This window comes from Heptranchias perlo, chromosome 21 (genome assembly GCF_035084215.1).
Source record: "Heptranchias perlo isolate sHepPer1 chromosome 21, sHepPer1.hap1, whole genome shotgun sequence".
Classification (NCBI taxonomy): domain Eukaryota; kingdom Metazoa; phylum Chordata; class Chondrichthyes; order Hexanchiformes; family Hexanchidae; genus Heptranchias; species Heptranchias perlo.
In genome coordinates this window covers 15,554,887-15,569,947 of record NC_090345.1, presented here as the reverse complement: position 1 = coordinate 15,569,947, position 15,061 = coordinate 15,554,887, and the positions used below count along the sequence as shown (strand labels likewise).

General features: G+C 37.0%; 1 protein-coding gene across 1 annotated transcript in view; it reads right to left on the bottom strand.

Moving 5' to 3' along the window:
• LOC137339996 (rab11 family-interacting protein 2) overlaps positions 1–15,061 on the bottom strand; it is a 69,300-nt gene that overhangs the window by 17,547 nt on the left and 36,692 nt on the right. Inside the window, exons 3-4 of the mRNA XM_068002137.1 lie at positions 13,238–13,730; positions 2,240–2,375 (exon numbers count right to left, since the gene is read on the bottom strand). Of these exons, the coding sequence (XP_067858238.1) occupies positions 2,240–2,375; positions 13,238–13,730 (629 nt within the window). The remainder of the gene's footprint in view (positions 1–2,239; positions 2,376–13,237; positions 13,731–15,061) is intronic.

The following is a 15,061-nucleotide window of genomic DNA, read 5'->3' as shown; positions in this document are numbered from 1 at the left end:
CAAACACAGAGTTGCAGTAAAGATGGGAATGGATTTGGGAAGTGACAACATTCAAGAAATTTGGAGAGGAAAGGGAGGTTGGGCTGCAGTTTGCAAAAAGAGGGGTCGAGGGTGAGGATGGCAGTTTTGAAAGTGAAGAGGACAGTTCTTGAGGAAAGGGAACTATTTACCTTGGAGCCAGGAGGTCAGCAGTTTAGTGGCAATGGGGTCAAGGGAGCAGCAGGTGAGTATCATGGACAAGATGAGCTCAAAAGAGGGCATGAGGAGAGATAAGAGAGAAGCTAGAGAAAGACACAGTTTCAAGGCTAGGGCAGGGGTGAGCCTGGGGAGTGGTTTAGTTTGGTGGGCAAGGAAAAGTGAAAGCAGAAGAGGCAGCGGAATGGATGATCGCAATCCTAGTGATAAGTAGTCCATGATCTCCTTGCACTTGGAGGCGAGAGAAGGAGGCAGGAGAGGGGTTTAAGGAGACGATAGTGGAGAAAAGAAGAAGTTGGAGTTATCTTTACTGTCCAGAATGATCCAAAACTTGCCTGGATTGATTAAATTTTTCCACATACATGTAAAATCCACTTCTGCTTTGTGCACATCATATTTCTTCCATGGGGGAAGAATTTAGTTGAAGTGGTGGATGAAGGTTTTCTACCAATATTTCCTGAAACAAGTGAAACGACAGGTGGGGCTTGAGTGTTGCCCTATTCACTTGATGCACAAAAGAATGTGGGTCTACCACCAAACTAAGGTTAGTAATCATTTGAGAGAGAGAGACTGAAAGCTCAAAAATCTATGGATTCAATAGGGGTTGGGTGTTAATTTGATCAGGCCTTCTGCTCTAACCTTAAGAGATTTCAAAAAGGAGATTTTTGGCAAAAAAGGAGTGTAATTGTGATTCCGTTGAAATATTTATAGTGAACGGGTTTCAAGAAGAAATAAATAAGGGACTGAGTGGCATAATGGGTTTAGATTCTATCATTTCACCCCTGGGACCCACATTCAAATGTACCACATACTGATTAGAATAGTCTCCTTTGTTTTCTGGCTCCACAACGCAATGGTAAAAATGAGTTTGGGCAGTTTCAATTCAATTGTTAATTACGGGCAGGCTCAATTTAACAAAAATAGGTAATTGGAAGTATTACTCAGATAGGCCAGAATGGTAGCTGTTATAGGAAACAGAAGTGTTACTTTATTGTAGTAAGGGGCGCTCGTCTGAGGTTGGTCTTAAGGCATCTTGTTAAGGACAGAGTAGAGGGAGTTTACTCCAGAAAAAGCCTGTGCTATCTTGCACATGGGACATTTGGTTTTTAGTAGAATTACTAATGCAATCTGTACTAGTTAAACAAAGTAAATGATCTAGACTACTTAAATCTATTATGAATTGTTGGAGAAAACTGACAAAAAAAAGTTAATACTTTTTAATGTGTGAACTTTTAGTTCCATCCTCCTTCCTAATTTCTACCCTCTCCAACATACCCTCATTTTGTTGAGAAGGAGGAGTAGTCAGTGGTGTTCCATGGACACTTGACAGGAGATACTTATTGTGGGTGAGGCAAACCTTTCATCCTTCTGCTCTCTCCTAAAGAATGCTTCACTATTACGAGTTACTCCACCTCACAGCCCAGCTGAGAATTTTTGAAAGAGCTCATTCTAGCTGCAGCATCTGGGTTCAATGACAGGCTACTCCAGTACTCAAACCTGTAACTACTTTATTGGGATGGTGAAAACAACAGCCTGTTTAAATATAATTCCTGCACTATCAAAAAAAGAGAAATTAAGTGAAGGACTAAGGCCCATAAAAGCAGATATAAAAACTGGAAAGAGACAAGGTAAATCAAAAAAGTAGTGGTTCGAGCATACCAAGTCCGTAAACTGTAAAAGGGAAGCACTTATCAAATGCTTAATACAGAAAAGGTGTTAGAAAATAAACAAAAGGGTTAGTCATTAAAAATTTTCTTTAAATTGTATCCCAAAATCAACCATAGAACATTTTTGTAAAGTTGCTGAAAAGGTTACCATAGGACTAAGAAATTTAAGTCTTACCAAAACAGTCCAGAGGTAGGAGTATCGTAAAAGGGCAGTCAAGCAAAATCAATTTCAGCTTAAATAAATGAGTCCTAAAATGAGTCATCAAGAAGTGAATGCTTCAACTCAAAAACAACAGCACTTTATTGGACATGATACATGCTACGTGTTTTGGATAGCTTTTCTCACATATTAAAAAAATACATTTCCTTACACTTACTCTGGTTTTGTCTCCATGGTATTCAGAGTGTTGTTGCTTGAAGGCTTTACTTGAAAGTTGATTATTCTCTAGACATTTATGTCTGCCAGTGGATGCTGTGGTCTTCAGGTCTTCAGAATTTATGGACTTGGTTAAACTGGAATGAGAAGTACAGAAAATTTCTAACTTGAAATTAAGGGTAACCGTACAATCGCTAATTTAAATGAAGTTTAGTGATATCTACAGCAGTTCAAGCCACTCTTTGCATAAGAATTTTGCTACATGAACTACACTGATTTGTCATGTTTGAAATTTTAATGAACAGACCCATCAATCCTTTTTTTTGGAAAATGTCCATTCTTATGGAGCGTCTCCACAGATGGTGGTGTTACAGGCCAACCCAAGTAAGCAAGATTACAGTGCTCCTCACAAACCAATGCAAGTTAATGGAAACACACTTAGACAAATGACAAGTAATAGCCATTAAAAAACCCTCCCATCATCAATTGCTGGAAAATGGAAGATTTCATTACAAAAAAGATGGGCAGTCCAACTGCTCCTAGATCTGAGCCAATTGCATTCTTTAACCAGATGCCAAAAAGGTGCAAAAGAACAATCCAGCATGATTCACCTTTCTATTTTCTCTCATTCCCCTTCCCTTGCATCTCACTCACAAATGGGGAAGTGACAAGTTTGCAGTCATCTACATTCAGTTACTTGAGTAAGCCAAAAAAACCCCATTACATACAAATCATTACTCCCATCTAGCCTATATCCTGGGGTACCTCTCAACCTTTCCAGAACAGATCAGTCAGGATGTGCTCCCTGTCAACAATTGCCATACACATTTTCTATAGTGAAACTATGCACTACAATGTAATTATATACACTTTCAATATCATACTCATCACTCCACAGTGTCATGCATTCTAATACCATGCCACCCTATTATGAAATTTCTTTTTGAATGCACGAGTTGATGGTCTTCAGTAGGGTAAATTAACCTATTGCTGTAGGTTTAATTAACCCAATGAGGATCTTCCATAGATCTTCAAAGAATAATTCTGTTGCTATGATTCTTATTACCAGTCCCTTTCCTCCCCCCCCCCCTACTTTGCATTTCATACTTTTCTAATTATTCATTCCATTGTATTTCTTAAACTTATTTTCTCACTAAAAAGGACAAGTGATATGTATTCTATCTTAATACTTAATCTTTTGCAGGAGAAATTAAAGATGAGATTTGTTATACCAATATGACTTTCCAATCTCTCATTGGAGCAGAGGTTTATAGATTAGTTTAAATTAAAATTTTGATTGTTACATGTTTTAATCTTTGCAAGTTTGACAGAGAATATCCATTATTTGCACTATCTATATAATTTTAATATATAAAACAAAATAACTTGGCCTGACCCAAACTGGGAATACATAGCCTAAAAGACAAGTTATGTTTTTTTTTAAAAACACACCAAATAATAGCCTCTTGCCGTGGACAAGTCATCTGCTGGAAAGCAGGGCTTCCTCTCAGCATGAAATGTCAAATGCTACTTGAAGCTCCACTTTCATCACTTTAAGTAGGTGCAGTTTTGAAAGCTACAACCAGGTTGCTCATGTCATGATCGGGATACTGTACCCTGCCAACACAGCTGGGGATCCTGACCAGAACTAAACCCAGGCAGAACCTAAAATAGCTTTTAGCAGTAGTAGGGGTTCGGGTAGGGGGAAGAGAGAGGTCACAGCTGCAAGGAAAAAGGTGACTGGTGAATCAATTCCCTGCTAATTCCTATTATACTGGTCTGTAACAGTGATCTGAGGCGTTCTGCCCTGTTCGTTATAGGATTGATCTGAATGAGGCACTCTTTCATCAGGTATTGTCTGAAATCTAAAAGACAGGAACCCTCCTTCGTGGCCTGCTTTTCATTCTCACATTGATGTGTCAAAGACATGATGAACTTGTTCATTCATGGCTCCTTTTTTGATCTCACTCAGAAAAATGAGTGAAGTGAACTGGATCGAATTAGCTGCGGTGAAAACTAAGAACAGCTCCATTTATAGAAGTGTGGCAGCAATTTGTAGTGCCCTTTCTTCATCTGATGTCGTTCTCATGTCAGACAAGCTGGAGGATATGGTGGTCAATTGCTCAGCTGGTCTATGTCTAAAGGTTAAAGAGGCAGGCCCTAATTACCACACATGACAAACTGAAGCCAATTTATTTGTAGAAGGAATTCATTGTAATCCATTAAAGGCAATGCTACAGAAATATATATACACAAACTTATAAGTAGAATCCTATCTGACCCTGACCAGCAACTCTTAAAAGATAAGTTGAATGAAAGATATTGGAGATGGCTCAGTGCAATAAGATATTTTAAAAAAGAACTGCTGAGGTATCGCAGTAGTATTTTAGAGTTTATTATACTGGCAATATATAGTAATCTATAGAACAGAACACATTTTCAGGCACACATTCATTAATAGTTTAAAATTAGTGAAGTGAGATTTAGTCAAAGCCAATAAAGTTATATTAACCCAGAATATTGGTTTGCTAATCTTTGATTATAATTAAACTAGTGGCTTAATAGGTCAATGTACAATTGCAAAGTTTATTTCTGGGTAATCAACAAGACTCAAGGGTTATAGTAATGTTAAAATCATATTTTCAGGTGCTGGGTCAGAATAACCTCTCACCATCATACTGTGCTTCTACTGTGTTCTGTGCATCCATGATAATGTTGAAAATTAAAGCTATTTAAAAATCTGAATATCTACCAAGAATAAATGTCACACAGTACATTTAATCAAGTAATTCCAGCTTTAGTTTCTGCTGATGTTCATATACCACAAAAGTCCAAAAATAAATTCTTGACCATCGATGTGGAAAAAAAGAATTCAGAATCACTCACCTCACTGTAAACATTCAGCTGGAGGAGTTACAAGATGAATTGTTTTTGGAACCCTAATTGCATTGCAGAAAGAACTTCTATTGTTATATTAGTGGCTCTCTCTCATCTAAAGATTTGTAACTTTGCCCTAGTTTTAGTAATAACTTGTATTTTCTTTTTTAAATATAGTCCCATGATGTTGAGGATCACTAGTTTATCGTGGACATGTCATATGGATAGCTGAGATCTTGAGTTTAAGCATTTGTTCAGCTCCAAAAAGGACATAAAACATGTGAACAGCTTTACAATTTCAAAAACAATCAGACTGCAGTTGCACCTTTCTGCAAATACAAACATTTTCTTAAACAAAACACAGCTGAATTTTTTCCTTAGAATTAAAAAACTTCTGCAAAGTTCATATTTTGAAGAGCATCCATGGCCCTGGCAACAGAATTGTAAATCCAGAACAGGAGAGCCAGATTTAGTAGTGCATTTCTTTCTGTGCAGTGGGCTTTTGCCCAGTGATTTAGGAAAGTCTATACAGGCATATATGAGTGAAAATTACATTGCTGGCCTGTAGGAGAGGATGAGCTACTCAGCCAACCAATGATCACAAAAGATGGTGGGCTCAGCTTTTTGCAACACTCCTATTGTGCCCAGTTTTTTTTCTCTTATCCAGCAGACAGTGACTAATGCTGGTGTAAAGTTCCAGAAACTCTATAGTACTCCAACCAACTGGCTTTACTTCATTTGCAACCAAGACAAGCGAGCTGATAGACAAGTTGACAATTTAGGGCATCACAGCCAAGTCTGATCCAGTACACACACGATAATGATCAGGAGTGGGATCCTTTGCTAATTTCCTTCCCCTAGCTGAGGAAGGCAGAGGCCAGTTGCTCTGTCCCCACTGCCACCACACCTGAGATCAGATAACTCAGCACACACCAGAAATTGATCCCAATGTCTTGTGTCTATATTGCTCAGCCAGCCAACACATAGTGCACTTATCCACTGAGCTACTAGGGAAGCTCAATATGGTATTTTCACCTAGATGATCACAGGTGTGTTCAACAAACCTCAGTATTTCTGAACTACTAAAAACAGCTCATTATTAATCTGCTTGTTATCTCCAAGGATCTAAAGGAATTGGTAATAACCTGTCCAGTTAAACTGTTGTGCTTCCCACTAGACTGTCCAGCAACTCCTAAGAGCTCATTAATTACCTGTCCTGTTTGTCTATGGAGCTAGTTAATTGTCTGGTATCTCAATGGAGCTTGTTAATAACATGTCCAGTATCTCCACAGAGCCTTCGATAACACATTCATATTATACTGAGCTTTCTTTTACCACTTGTCAAGAGCTGCAAATTGAGAAATTTTCACAGAATTTGTCCTACTTTTTGGCAATTTTGGCTCAAAGTCTTTTCACATTAACAAAGGTTAATAGATTGTCAGAAGAAAAGTCATCACATTAGCATGTTTTTGCAGCTGAATAATATTCACAACCTACTGTAAACTAATACATTCTCTTGCAATATCTCATCACAATTTAGCAATTACAAAAACAGTTACTGATTGTTAATGCAGCGAGAAAAGGCATAATTGAACCATGCAAATTTTGTTTTCAGTTTCTATGATCAATATTTGTGCAAGACAAAGACCAGATTATGGTGACAAATTTCACCAAAATTACCCAAGACACATAAAATAGTCAAGATGTTGAATTTGGTACAGTTTAAAAAGGATGCTTTAACTCGATCACTGCATTTGTCAAGTATAATAAATCTCAGCATTTTTATTCATATCCCAATTGGTTCACCAATGAAGAGGTACAAAGATACCCTGATACAGCCATTCAATCCTTTGAACGTACATGGAGGAACAACATATGTAATAATGGATTTATGATAAATTTGAGTAGTATTCTACTTCTGATAGACAACAAGTGCATTTTGTAATGTCAATATTATACTTAAAATAATTGGTATTCTGGCTACCACTTACAAGGTGATTTTAGAAATGTTAAAAACTGATTTTACAGTATCCAAATGTTTGCTCCACTTGAAATTACAGAATTGGCCAATAATGTGTACAGAAGAAAAGACACCATTTTGAAGATCCAAACAATTGACTTACAGCCACAATACTGCAGTCAGTTGTTCATTATACCCTTGAACTAAATATTGTAATAACTGGAAACTTATCAACACACAGGTTGGCAGAAAATAATTTCACTAAGTCCCCACATGATGGTGTGCTGGGTTATTGAGCACAGCCATGGAGCAGAGAGAGGGAATTAAAAAAAGAAAACCCAACTACCAGAAGCAAATCTGAGAGGTATTTGTAAAAGGACAGCAATAGGCCATCTTCCCGATTTGAAAACTATGCATGATATTTGACAGGGGGGGGCGGGGGGGGCGGCGGGGAAGAGACAAAACTTTAAAGGAGGTCTGGGAATAGGTTGCGTAACTACCCATAAGTCAGGGAATTGAGCGTGCCATGAACACGTGGAGAGAGAAGAATCTGAAGGCAGATGGAAACAAAAACGTTTATATTATTTGTTATATCGGTTTGTAGCTAGTATTTTGCCACTAGCTACAATAAAATTAGTCTCCATTTTAGAAATAAAAATCAATTTTGCAGCAATATAAAGTAGAATTATAACAGAAATGGAAATGAATTGTAATAGAAACAGAAAAGTCACTTTGAATTACTTTTTAAAAAAAAACTGAGAAGCCAAGGCCAAGACCAAAACTGTAGGGCAAGAATGTTAAAAAGAGTAAAACAATTAGTGATTAGGATGTCAAGCTTGGGTTTTTAAAACATGAAGTTTGTAGAAGGATGAAAAAAAGACAGAGGGAAGTTCCATAGTCTTGAGGGCCTGGGGAAAAAAAAAGTTAAGAGTACTCAGTGTTGTCCAGTAGAAATCACCAATTATGACACCATTTTAGCCACACGCACTAATTTTAGTAGAAAACACCTTACGTACACTCACAATACAGGTAAATGTATTTCAGATGTGTATATTTACTTAAAAAAAATCCACCATTCAGTAATCAAGGAACTAAACGCTTACTACGATCAAACTCGTGCAGTTTGATTTTGTCTTATCGTTCTACCAACAAACGCACAAAAAGGTTAAAGTATACATGGATACCCCGTGCGAATGAGTATTGAGATCACATGCCCAACAATGTATTTTACTCATTTTTTATTTACTAATCAGAAATGCAATTAGCCACGTGTGGCTAGAGGTTAATGTATTGGACAACACTAGAGTAGGAGACCGAGATACGTCTCTATTTCAAACCAATAATGATAGGAGGAGCAGAAGCATATTTGGAGATTGGAAGGAACAAGAAGAAATGTCAAAGGAGCACTGTCTATAATATTACTGATCAAAGAGAGAAAGACAACACAGGTTGCGGTGTTGAGGTTGGAAGCTAAATGTCAGAAGCTATTTATTAGCCAACTTTGTTGTAGGACCCCCTTAATAGAGGAATGCAGAAATTCAACAAGACATACAGTACAGCCACTAAGACATCACAATGGCTGCCTTGTCAACACTTTAACCAGGTAGAAGGCATGTTAAGATCTGGTTCTTGCTTTGCTTTGTGAATTTCAAAATTCTGGCAGTAACATTCCTGAATATTAATAGATATTATCTCGCTGGTGGAATCTCTTTATTACATGGTGACTCACAGGTATCAACTATGGCATACCACAAATGATCGTGCTATTGTTTTACAAATTGCAGGGCAGGAAGAATATGCTTAGTTTTCAACAGCTGTGCAATCGGTTGAGTTATAAGGCTTTACAAATACTCCAACTGAACATGCATTTGTCATGTGATCATCGTACCACAAAAAATGAGCTTTACATAAATATTAAAATTTGAATGATCAGAACCAAATACTGAGCCAACTGTATATTTCAAAGCCAACACGATAAGCTTCCCAATATTAGGTGAACCATTTTCCAAAGTATAGTTCCCATTTACAAGACTATGACTGCATTTTTAAATCATCAAAATACATATGTAGCTAATTGCATTTGGTGCTTTTTAAACTTGGATGATCCAATTTCTCAGGACATTTTACTTCCATGAAAGTAAAATTATCTACCTTGTAAAACCCTCCTCAATCTTTAAAGTATCCTTTGCATCCTACAGAAGTGCAAGTTGACAATAGAGAGAACAGACATGGAGATAGTCCCTTTGGAAGACATTATTGACATCAAAGGCATCAGGCCATCATCTATGTAATTCTTCCTCCCGCATAAAAGGCACTTCTCCTGCAGGCTGATGGGTCAGTTCATTTCCGGGGTCACGGATAAATTATACAATATAGTAAGTTATACAGAAATGTAATATCTAAAAAAAAAGTGACTTTACGAAGAAATTCCAATGGGAGTAAATTTGGTATGTAAAGAATGAGTTCATTAGAAAAATAAGGAAGACCCCATGTGGTAAGTAATCTTACTACTTCATCATTCAGGAGCCTCCACATACCACAGAGTTCTAACCCAGTGACGATTTGGAGGAAAACTGTTTAATCTAAACCAAGAGGAACACACTTGTAGTCAAAACAGACTTCCCAAACTGCAAACCATCCTTTGCTGAAAATTGAAACAGTGATGTTTGGTGAAGTATCAGGACTGGAAATGCTGTCTGTAGTGATATTTAAAAAAATTAGCTCAAGATGTGGCCCTCATGGAATGGTCCTTGAACCTCACTGAAGGTTTGCTATCTGTCAGATATTAATAGTTTGCACATCCAACCTGCCACTTAGCCATTCTCTGTTTAGAAATACTAGACTTGGATTCATGTTCCAGAGGACAAAGATTTAGGGTGATTGACAAAAGAGCCAGAGGCGACATGAGGAAACTTTTTTTTAAAAAACGCAGTGAGTTGTAACGATCTGGAATGCACTGCCTGAAAGGGTAGTGGAAGCAGATTCAATAGTAACTTTCAAAAGGGAATTAAATAAATACTTGAAGGGAAAATATTTACAGGGCTACGGGGAAAGAGCAGGGGACTGGGACTAATGGATAGCTTTTTCAAAGAGCCAGCACAGGCATGATGGGCCAAATGGCTTCCTCCTGTGCTTTACTTACTACGAAGTTAAGCCGATCAGCCACAAGTTTTCTGATTTCAGAGATATTAGGCGAATCCAAAGCATTATGATTTTCCACATAAATACCAATTTAAAATAAATCAGTAATTTGGAGGTTTAAGGAAGAAAATGGAGTACATAAGCTTCAAAAATCAGAAATTGCTTGGAGGCACTGGAGAAAATCAAAGCAGATTGGGACTTCTACACAGGATATAAGAATGCAGTCTTGGGAGAGCTGCCATTTATGGTAACTACCACACCTAGTGGTGTAAATTTGGCCTAATACAGCAGCTGAATATCGCTCAGATTTGGCAGCTCTTCCTTCCAGGGCAGATCACTCAATAAGTGGCTGAGAGTTGGCGCAGTGTTTAACTCCAGTGCAACAGTTGAAGCCAACACAATACCCAAGAAACCAATGCATGTTAAGATCCACATTGAAACTATCTTATATACTTACTGTGAGCCAGACAACCCCCTTTTACTTCTGTCGACCCCTTTCAAAAGTTCTGGCCAATAAACCCCATAGTTAGCATGCAGACAGCTGAACAACATGGAATACTCCACTTCTGTATGAAAATACTATCACCATGCATATGCAGAGATGTACACAAGGCAGCCAATGTGTGCCTTAACGTGTAATGGTTGTCTGACTTTTGGAGTATCACCAACTGTGGATAGTATGATCTGGTTTGCACAAGTTAGGTTGTTTTACTTGACTTTGATTATTGTGCCTCACTTAAGTATAACAAGGGATTACCTCAGTGTTGTATAAATATATATGGAAGAACAAATTGTTTGAGTCCAACCAAATTTTGCTTCAAGTGGACAACATTGTTGAATCACAACTGGATTTATTGTATCTAACTAATGGGAAGATTTCTTCTTGTGCACTGGGTATAGCATTATAAAAAGGTTTATGATGATCAGGTTTAAGATTTCACTACACCTAGTGCAAAGAGGAAATCTGCCTGTACATTTTCAGAGGGTTTGCCGGACTTGCTTATTCATAACTTCAAATCTGCCAGTGAAGTCTGCATCTAGAGCTCAAAATACCACAGCAAATAAATTAAATCTCAGTACTTGTACAGTATCCTGTGCAGTGAAGTATTTAATTCTTCCAACAAAAGTCATTGTTATACAAGTCTTTCCTCTGGACTAAGGAGGATCACAAATAGCATACACTAGATTTTAATGGTATATTTGCTCACCTTTGAATTGGTGAAGTACCATGGCTTTACCTGTGTATGGGTAAGGCAAATCTTTTGAAATTACACTGCATAGCTTCACAATTTCCCTGCAGCTGTTTAGAGCTAGGACGATTGAACACAAGTGTTTTTGGAAACTGCTGGAAATTAAATAAATTATTTTGAAGTTTTCAGCAGTGGAATATAACTTTTGATCCATATGTACTAGATGAGGAAGCAACACCACAAGGAAAATATTGTGCATGGTAGTATTGTTTAAATATTATTAGACCAGAGTTTGTACATCTGTCAGCATGTTGAAACACTGCAATAAGTTACCATTATAAATTTGAGAAATAACATATAAAACATTAGTTTTTTGGAACAGGGAAAGGCCATTAGACCCATTATGATTGATCTTAAATCCACCACCAGCTTTCTCACCATATTACTTAGTGACCTCGCTTTCAGAAGCATCTATTTGACCCTTTAATCTACTTACAGTCCACTTCAGTGGTCTTCCCTGGTAACTTATTCCACAAGTCTATTACCAATTGAGAGAAAATATTCTAGTTGACATCATTTTTTTAAAACTCAATTTCCTAATTTTAAACTTGTGTACCTGGTATGATTATGATGGGTGCTGCTCTGAATTTTACTCCTAAGTTGCAAATATGCCTTCCTACACACTTTCCCTCCTCAACCATGTTAAAAATCAGGACTCATCGTAGACTCCTACTGTAACTCGTTTCTTCCCAGTGCCTCAAAAAAAGAACTTTTTAGCGCTCAATTTTTCCCTTCCTCTTACTGTCTTCAGGCTTCTACAACCCAAGTTAGGTGTCACTTAATCACGACTTCTTGATACCTTGTCTTTTCTTTTAGTCTTTGCAACCTGACCACATCCTGTATTATGTGCTCAGCCATTCACATTTGTTTCCCAATTTAGACCTTGAATACCACTGAAATGAATCAAATAGGAAGGAAAAAATTACAGGTGTACTTTTAGATACATATTTTGCAGGAGGTCTACAATGCACAAGTGGTCTGAACTAGGATTTAAAATTTGCCCCAAAAGTATCAGCCTCATCGGTCCTTCAAATATACCTGCATTTACTTTACAATTTGCAGCTCAAAACTACCTGTAAAAAGGTTAAATTGGAGAAAAAAAATCGTACACTGTATCCATAAATCCAATTTGTTGTAGTAAATAAATGCTGCTCTCGCCAGTGACGCCCACATCCAATGAACAAATAAAAAATGTTGTAATCAATTCCACGAAAACAATTAAAAGTTGTACTTTTCTGATGTTCTAACCTAATTAGCTAATGGGTGCATGTAGATGTCATCATTGGTAGAAAAGATACATTATGTCCTTTCATAAACTGTAAAGAATTGATGATTAATGCAAATTTTAACTTCTAGCCAAATTGGCAAGAGTCTGTTATTCAAAGCCAAAAAGGTAATCTTTAAAAGGGAGCAGTGTCTTTAAACTGGACCCATTGCCAGTTAGTTCAAAATTAATGTACTTACAACCGCAGAACTCTGACAATCTGTATTAAGTGTAGTCCAAAGATTGCTAGTCTTTGCTCTTTTTATAAAATGTACTGTACATAATGAAACTCTTGTACCAAGCATTTTCAGAGCTTGAAGTGGTCCTTACAGCCAATGATCTAATACACGATCAAATCTGAATTATTAAATTTAGCAGTCTCTATTACTGTGTCTTACTGTATTGTAACAACCACAATTTTGAGTACTGTAATTACACAGAAGTAATAATTATGTACACAGTTGGATGCATAACTCTGCAAATATAATTTAAAAAAAGCTTACTCACCTGGACATATCAACTGTGTTGTAGTTTGTGAAGAATGGATTTTTGGAATCAAATTCAAAACTGCCGTGAAAGTTTCCAGAAAAGGGGTTTAGTGGTTTTGCATCATTAAAACCTTCTGACTTCATATTGGTAGTTTTTTCAGACTTCTTGCCATCTTTCTTGCCTGTCACACGTGCAAAAAGGCTAATTTTCTCCTTCTCTTTCTTGGTCTCTTTTTTAATTTCTGACTGTCTGTAATTTGCTGCACTTCTGGTTTCTAAACTTGTGTCTCTGATCTCCCATGAGTCACTGCTGTTGTCAAAAGGATTTCTGCTTCTTGGCAGCGTTGCAGCCTTTTGTGGTACACACATGCCTTGGTTTGAAAAAGGATCAGCTGGTGACTTTGGTGGATCACTCCCATTCTTTGTGACTGAAATGAGGTCAAATTGGTTAACCTTGGAGGTGTCCATGCTCTGTGATCTCTTGTGAGGTGATTTCGCAAGGGAGTCATTTCCTGCAATGATTTTAATTGAAAAAAACTTTTAAATTTAAGTCTTAAACTATATTCAATTTAAATTGCATGTCAACATAAAATTGATAAAATGGCTTGAAAAAGCACCCTCCAAATGTTGAAAATGAGTATCAGTATATTTTTTTTAAAAAAAACTTATGAAAGTTTATTTAACAGAAGAAATTTAATGATAAAGTTTTAATACTGCTAACTCTCAACTCTAACAAAAAATGTTAAGCACTTAAAGAAAAATCTGTCAGGTCAGAACAAGGTTAGTTTTCAAAAGTTTAAAATACAGAACTATTACTATTATAATTTGTTTGGAATAATTAATGGTTCAGTTCCCTTATTCATTATGAAATTTAATGGTAAACTCAAAATAAATCATGGTGGTACAGCATGTAAGAGTTTTAATAACCTGTACTACAGAGTGTCATGATGGGGTTTTCACCAACCCATCCTCACATACCAAGGCCTTAACTTTATTAACATGCAGATAGTTGGCAAACAGAGGTTCGACATCTCTCTACAAAAAAGGAGGAAGCAAATTTACAATAATCAAATGGCTGATCACTCTGGAATAATCCTCTGTAATCTCTTGTGGCTGGCTATTAAAAGCAGTGGTGATGTAGGTTTTAGAGCTGATCTCCACTTCCTGCTCTTTGCCAGGTTATGCATGGCATGGGGAGAGTGCAGGATGGGAAATGAGGGTGGCGGGGAGGAAGGGAGAAAGCTCTTTTTTGTATAAATACCCTATACTGTTGAATTTCTTCTGGAAGATACTGAAAATATTGGAATGACAAACTAGATCCAAACCCCCATAATATCAAACCATTTTAAGACAAGTTCTAATTAAAAACACATTTGATCTAATGCCAGGTTTTGTTTTAAATTTACATTTTATTTTTATTTTGTTAAAACCTTCCCTCCCTCTCCAAGCTGCATCCAAATTCTCTCTGGTGACAAGTATTATGCCAACACCATCTGGATTTAAAGCTCAGACTGAAAACTGCAAACCTTCACTCACTGGTTGAAATTGCATTCTTTCCTCCCTTACTAGTTAGAAAATTAGTCACAGTAGGAAGAATCATAAATTTCAGTTAACAGCAAACTTTCCAGTAATTGAAGATACTTATAGAATCATAGAATGTTACAGCAGAGAAACAGATCATTCAGTCCATCAAGTGGGCACCACTGTTTTTCCTTCATGAGTCACCTAGTCTAATCCCACTCTAATCCATAACCTTTAATAGGATATACTCTGATTCATGCAAATATTAAATTCCTTTTTAAAAGCACTCGGACTCCACTTCAACAGTCCGTAGCTGATTATT